This window comes from Trachymyrmex cornetzi, unplaced genomic scaffold (genome assembly GCF_001594075.2).
Source record: "Trachymyrmex cornetzi isolate Tcor2-1 unplaced genomic scaffold, Tcor1.1 scaffold1286, whole genome shotgun sequence".
Lineage (NCBI taxonomy): Eukaryota > Metazoa > Arthropoda > Insecta > Hymenoptera > Formicidae > Trachymyrmex > Trachymyrmex cornetzi.
Genome location: NW_017295857.1, coordinates 22,087 through 28,813, shown reverse-complemented (window position 1 = coordinate 28,813; position 6,727 = coordinate 22,087). Strand labels below are relative to the sequence as shown.

The 6,727-nt window shown below is 47.7% G+C and overlaps 1 protein-coding gene across 1 annotated transcript; it reads left to right on the top strand.

Annotated features, from left to right (window-relative positions):
• The first annotated feature begins 115 nt into the window (after window positions 1-115).
• On the top strand, window positions 116-1,564 carry LOC108770523 (calponin homology domain-containing protein DDB_G0272472-like). The gene has a single exon (XM_018522157.1). It carries the CDS (start codon window positions 116-118, stop codon window positions 1,562-1,564), a length of 1,449 nt encoding a protein of 482 aa, XP_018377659.1.
• The last annotated feature ends 5,163 nt before the right edge of the window (window positions 1,565-6,727 follow it).

The window sequence follows — 6,727 nt, the reverse complement described above, 5'->3', positions numbered from 1 at the left end:
CGGGGCCTCGCCAAGAGATTGGCGAGGAGGGTATACCCTGGAAGGCGCAGCCGACACGGGGAGTGGGATAATTCAGCAAATGAAACCTACTAAAAAACGAATCGTACATGAAAAGATGGATATAGAGAAGGAGGACTCAGAGGCATCCAACAAGGAGGTGACGGAGAAGGTTCGCTCGTCGAAGGAGCAACTTGGTCAGCCGAAACATATTGAGGATCTGTCTCAAGACTTGGATACGAAGGTTCATAAGGAGGGCAAGATACTGGCGACTCCGATTGTCCGTGTGGAAAGGCAGGCTCTGGGACAGGGAGCGGGCGGATCGGGGGGTAGTATTAGTCAGCCCTCTACCTCATCGTTCTTCAGGAAACCGGGCCCAAAATCTTACAAGGGTAGAACAAGGGGGAGTCAAAGCAGGGACTCCTCTGTGGAAACGGAAACATTCGAGATCAGCTCGTCTGATAGTGATGTTTCTGAATACAGAAGGAAGAAGGGAAGGAGTACTACCATCGAGGATGATTCTGACGAGTCACCGCCGGAAAAAGTCAATATCGGTAGCAAGGGTCCACAGAGAATTCCTGGAAGCAGGAAGAGAGAAAGGACAACTTCGGATGCGGATTCTGATCGCAGGAAAAGTTGGACAACGGGAGAATACGTCGGGCGAAGAGAGGCAATTCTTCGGTATAATGAGGCCAAGGAAGAATCCCTGAATTTAGATAGGGAGAAATTGGTCCGCGAGTATGGTGATGCTGATCTTTTCAAAAAAGCGAGGATTGATATGGCTAAAGTGAAGGAATCGCTGGAGGAGAAATCAATCGAGGAACTGATGAAGCAAGCCAATGATAATTGTGCTGAAGTCCTTCGAATAGCGAGGTCTTCCAGTAACCTTAAGGGGACGTTTCAGAAAAGCCTTAAGGTAGCAGCGGCAACGTCTCTGGGGATAGTAGACATTCTTAAGGAAAAAACAACTTTATCTAAGGAGGAGGCGAAATCTTTAGAGATAAGATCGCTTAGAAAAGAGATCTCTAGATTGAAACTTAAGATGGAAGACGAGATTGAGAAAGAAAGAAGAAAGGCTCTGCAGGCGGCTGGAGAAGCCGAGGCCTACCGATCGGAATTGCAGGCCATCAAGGACAATCTGGTTAAGAGGAAGGATAAGACTCCTAGTCCTAAAAGTAAGGATAAAGATCAATACAGGGGGAAATCATCCCTGAAGTCCTCGCCGGAAACCTCGAAGAAGTCTACATCTAGGAGAACTCCTTCTGAGAATATTAAAGCAAGGGATAAATTAATCACCTCTGAGTCTGAAGGCATGGAAGTTGATGAATCATCTCCGAGGTTAAAGAAAGTCACTTTGGATGACCCGAAGAAATGGCCGGAGGTAAGGAGACCTACCTTAAGTGGGAAACAGAAAATTATCGAGGAAGATCCGACGTCTCAAAGAGCAATATATGAGGCGCATATAAAATATATGTCTGATTCGCATAAGGAAAGCGGGGAAAAATATCAACCCAATAAGGAAGGAAATGAAGAAGCTCTTAAGAATAGGAAAAGTATCTCCGTATAGTCCAGCATGGACTATATGGAATTGGCAAACATGATTAGAGATATCATGGTGAAAGAATTGGATAGATTCCATAGCAAAAAACCGAGAATAACTGAGATCCAAACTTTTAAGGAACCATTAATCTCGGTTAAAGAAGGAGGGAAGCTTATTAGCAAAAATAAACAAGTAAGGATAGATCAAATAAGTAATAAAAGTAGTTTCAAGGAGACTCCGAGGAAGGAAACTAAAAAAGATAGGAAGAGTACTCTTACCACGGAAGAGGATACGGACTGGGAGAAGAGAGAACTCCCATGGAGTAAGGTGGTAGGGAGAAAGGAGAGGAAAGCTATGAACATGGGAAAATCGCCCAGTTCCGGAGTAAAAAACTCTACGTTGTCATCCACTCCGACTAAAAACAAGAAGGCAGTATTCTCTGAAGATGTTAAGTATAGAAGAGCACCGAAAACAGCCGCTATACAGATCAGCTGCAGGGGGGAAGCTACATACGCGGATGTTATGCGGCTGGCTAAGGAAAAGGTGGATATTGATGCCATGGGAATATCCGATGTGAGGCCGAGGAAATCCAGATCAGGGGCGCTTCTCCTGGAGATTCCTGGTGCGGAAGGAGGAAATAAGGCGGACAAACTCGCGGAAAAGCTAAAGACAGCTCTAGCGGGACAGGAAGACGTATTGGTTACTAGGCCGGAGAAAATGGCGGAATTTAGGATCAAGGACCTAGAAGAGTCCACCACTAAGGAGAAGATCCTTATGACCCTAACCCTATTAGGGAGTTGTCAAGTAGGGGCATTTAAAATGGGGGAAATAATTCCTTCATTTAATGGATTGGGAACGCTATGGGTTCGTTGTCCAATAGCCATTGCTAAAAATATTACGAAGAACAAACGGATCAGAATCGGCTGGACAACCGTGAGAGTGGATCTGTTACCTGAAAGGATCATGCTGTGTCACAGGTGTCTGGAACCTGGACACATAAAAAAGCAGTGTAGCAGCGAAACGGACAGGAGTGCTCTGTGTTATAGGTGTGGTCTTTCTGGGCACATAGCGAAAGGGTGCGCGGAGCAGGTATTTTGTCCAGTCTGTGCAGCAAAAAATGTGAAAGCTAATCATAGAATGGGCGGGCCGGCGTGTAAGCCTCCGGTAACAAAGAAAAAGACTAATAGAGAGGGTCCAATCAGTAGGGACACTCCTCAAAGTCAGAATAAAAAATCGGAGAATATCAAAATGGATATTGATAAAACAGGTGAGCACCTCCCTGAAAAAGAAAAGGTGAAGGATAGGGAAGGAAGTGTTGTCCGACAACTGGAAAAATGCAGGGTCAGCGAGGCAGCCAAGTCAGATATGGACATGGAAGTTGAGCTGGACGTAGGATCGTTAGATACCCAAAATACTCCAACAGGGACAAAAGAGGAAGATTGGCCGAAATTAGGAGTAGACTGGTCTATTACAGAAGAAGGAGATATGGACAAGAAGGAACAAGGGGGTGGAGGAACCCAATCAAATGTTAAAAATGGTTAATTTGCTCCTTCAAGCAAATATTAATCATGCAAGAGTGGCACATGATCTGCTCATGCAGCTAATGGCAGAAGAGGATTTTTCATTGGCCATAATCTCTGAACCATACTTGGTTCCTAGGGATCATCCTCATTGGGCTGCTAACGATGGAAAATCAGTCGCTATCACATGGAGGCAGACTAATAATGCGCTACCTTGCACCCCATTTAGAAAAGGGGAACATTTCGTTGCTATCCGCTGGGGAGATGCAATCATAGTCGGTACGTACCTTCCTCCGAGTCTCGATCTAGGGGATTTCGAGGAAGCTCTGAACGATATGGAAAGGGAGATTATGTTAATCACTAACAAGCCAATCTTCGTAGGTGGTGATTTTAATTCTAAGTCTGATATGTGGCAGTCTCCGATTAACGACGCACGTGGTAGAGTGGTTGTTGAATGGGCCAGTAGACTGGGTCTAGTCTGCCTCAATAGTGGGGGCAGAAGCACCTGTATAAGGAGTACGGGTGAGTCTATTGTTGACGTCACCTTTGCAAATCCCGTGGCAGCGCGGAGGGTAAGAAGTTGGTCAGTGTCGGACATGGAAAGTCTATCGGATCACAGGCACATAGTGATGGTAATCTCCAATTCAGAATTGCAACAGAGCAGATTGAGAAATCCGCAACAGAGAAGATGGGCGGTGAAAAGAATGAATGAGGATCTTTTCACAGCAGCTATTTTGGCGAGTACTTGGTCAAAACCAGCTCAAGTGGCAGACCTAAACAGTGAGGTAATCGAGGCACAGGCAACGAAGCTTCAACGTACTTTAACCGAGGCTTGCGACACAGCAATGCCAAGGGTTATCCCTAGACCAAGGAAAGCCATGCCGTGGTGGAGCGAGGATCTTCACAGACTAAGATCTGAAGTCACGGCGGCGAGAAGGAGGTTAAGGAGATGCAGAAGACGTTCTACATACACGCAGGATGGTTTCGATACGCTGCTGAGGCTGGGAGAGCTACGACAGGCCAAGAAGGCTTTGGGGATAGAAGTCAGAAGGGCCAAGGCAAAAGCCTGGGATGAATTTGTTTTGACGTTGAATGAAGACCCATGGGGCCGGCCCTACAAGGTTGTAATGGGTAAATTAAGGAGATGGACTCCCCCGTTCACCGAGTCAATGGACGTCGACACCTTGGCGAGGGTGATCACCGGTCTATTTCCGCCTGGTGAATTAGACAATTGGGTAGAGCCTCAACTACCAGTAGAAGGAGATTCCTCCTGGTCTGTTGAATTGGAAGTATCGCACGAGGAGGTACTCCTGGCGGTAAAAAGGATGATGGAAAAATCTGCGGCACCGGGGCCGAGCGGAATTCCAGCTAAAGCTTGGGCTCAGGCAGCAAAATTAATGATGGTGGAAATGAGGAAGTTGTTTACAGAATGCCTCAGGACTGGAATCTTCCCTTGTCTATGGAAGAGGGCTAAACTGGTACTGTTAAGGAAACCAGGGAAGCCAGAAGACCAGGCGGCGGGATACAGACCTATATGTTTGTTGGATGACGAGGCCAAAATCCTGGAAAGGATCATTGCTTCGAGGATAACTGCTCATCTGGATGAAAGGGGTCCTAATTTAAACAATAACCAATTTGGTTTTAGAAAAGGTCGATCCACTATCGATGCCATATCGAGAGCGCGAGAATATATGGAGGACGCCTTTGAGGAGGATAAAGTGGTAGTGGGCACTTCCTTAGACATTAAGAATGCTTTCAATTCCTTACCATGGGAAGTAATAGGAGCTGCATTAACCCGTCATAAGATTCCGTTATATTTACGGAGAATAATTCGTAGCTACCTAGGCAACAGGAGGTTAACTTTCACCAAATCGAATGGCAGACAGGGAGAACAGGAGGTGCAGAGAGGGGTTCCCCAAGGATCAATCCTGGGTCCCCTCTTATGGAACCTTGGATTTAACGAGGTTATGAAGAGGAGAGAACTACGTCCGGATTGTTCGGTACTGTGTTACGCCGATGACACTTTGGTTCTGACCAAAGGTGACGATTGGGAGGAAGCCACTATCGAGGCAGAAATGGCGGTGGATATTATCGTCCAGAGGATCCAGGATATGGGGCTGGAAGCAGCCCCGTTGAAGACAGAAGTGGTCGGATTTAGTGAAAGGAGTAGGCCTGCTGATACGATGATTAGAGTGTCCGGAGTCGAGATCCCCGTGGGCACGAGGATGAAGTACCTCGGATTCACTCTGGACTCAAAGTGGACTTTCGTGCCTCATTTTGAGGGACTGGCACCTAGGCTGGAGAAGGCGGCTCTAATGCTAAGTAGGCTGCTACCGAATCTTGGCGGCCCGAATCGGAAGGCTAGGTATCTGTATGTTAATGTGATTTCATCTATGGCGCTATACGGAGCTCCAATTTGGGCGTACGAGATGCTCAAAAGCGATAGAATTATAAGAACGTTACGTGCGGTTCAGCGTTCGGGCCGGCTGGTGAGGGCTTATAAGACTACCTCCTTTGCCGTCAGCACTGCCTTGGCGGGGGTTCCCCCTTTTGAGTTGGAGGCAGTGTCTAGAGAAGAAATATATGAGAGAATATCCAATATTAGAAGAAACAGGGCAATAAATGTCCCCATCCAGAGGAATGAGGTTGAGTCAGTTAGGGAAGCTGCGAAGAGGAAACTTCTCGGCAAGTGGAGGACATGGATTGACAGTGTTGAAAGAGAAGGAGAGTCTGTATTGGGGGCCATTAAGATACAACTAAGAGAGTGGGTCGATGCGAGGATAGGTCTTCCCTTCCGGACGACGCAGGTCCTCTCGGGGCATGGATGCTTCGGGAGGTTCCTGTGTCGGATCGGGAGGGAGGCTACTAGAAGGTGTTGGCATTGTGACTCGCTAAATGATACGGCGAGACACACATTGGCCTACTGTCCGGCATGGGAGACGGAAAGGGCAGAGCTGAGGAGAGTAATTGGTGCTGATTTATCGCTTAGGGCGGTGATTAGGGCCATGCTGCAGGAAGATAGAAGACATGCGGTCATTGACTTTTGTGAGGTAGTCATGACCAGGAAAGAGGTGGCTGAGAGGGCTAGAGAGAGAGGGGATCCGGTGGACGAATAGGCGAGAACTCACCTAGAGTAAGGTCATGATTGAGACTAGCTCAATCTGACAGAGTAGTTAGAATAGTTTTTTCTTTTCGCGGAAGTGTAGGGTTTAGTTGTGTTCCTGGAGGGAGTTAAGTTTCGAGTGCGTTTGGTTCTTTTTTGGGACGTAATGACCAGTGTTAGGTGGGGCGGCCGAACCGATTATCGGGTCGGCTAGATGTCCGGTCGTCGGGCATCGATTCCACGGGGAGGGGGCTTCTCCATCTTTAACTTAGTTTACCCTCCCCGTGGCCCACGAGTCCTTACTTAAAGGGCAGTCAGGAGGAGACCTATGATGGCACCGGCTAGCGGGGTCATCAGTCTCAATGTAGGTGTAAGCAGGAATGGTACTCGGAGGCCGAGTCGGGGCGCGCCCCGACCCTTCGAGGGGAGACTCATGGGGTCATGGACGGGGGTCCATGGCCCCCTCGAGATGAGCTCATGATAAGAGAGGGTGAGTAGCCGGCGTCTACTCACCCTCATGTACATTGTACATAGTATTAGGATACGCACTAGCGTATAGTGCAGGAG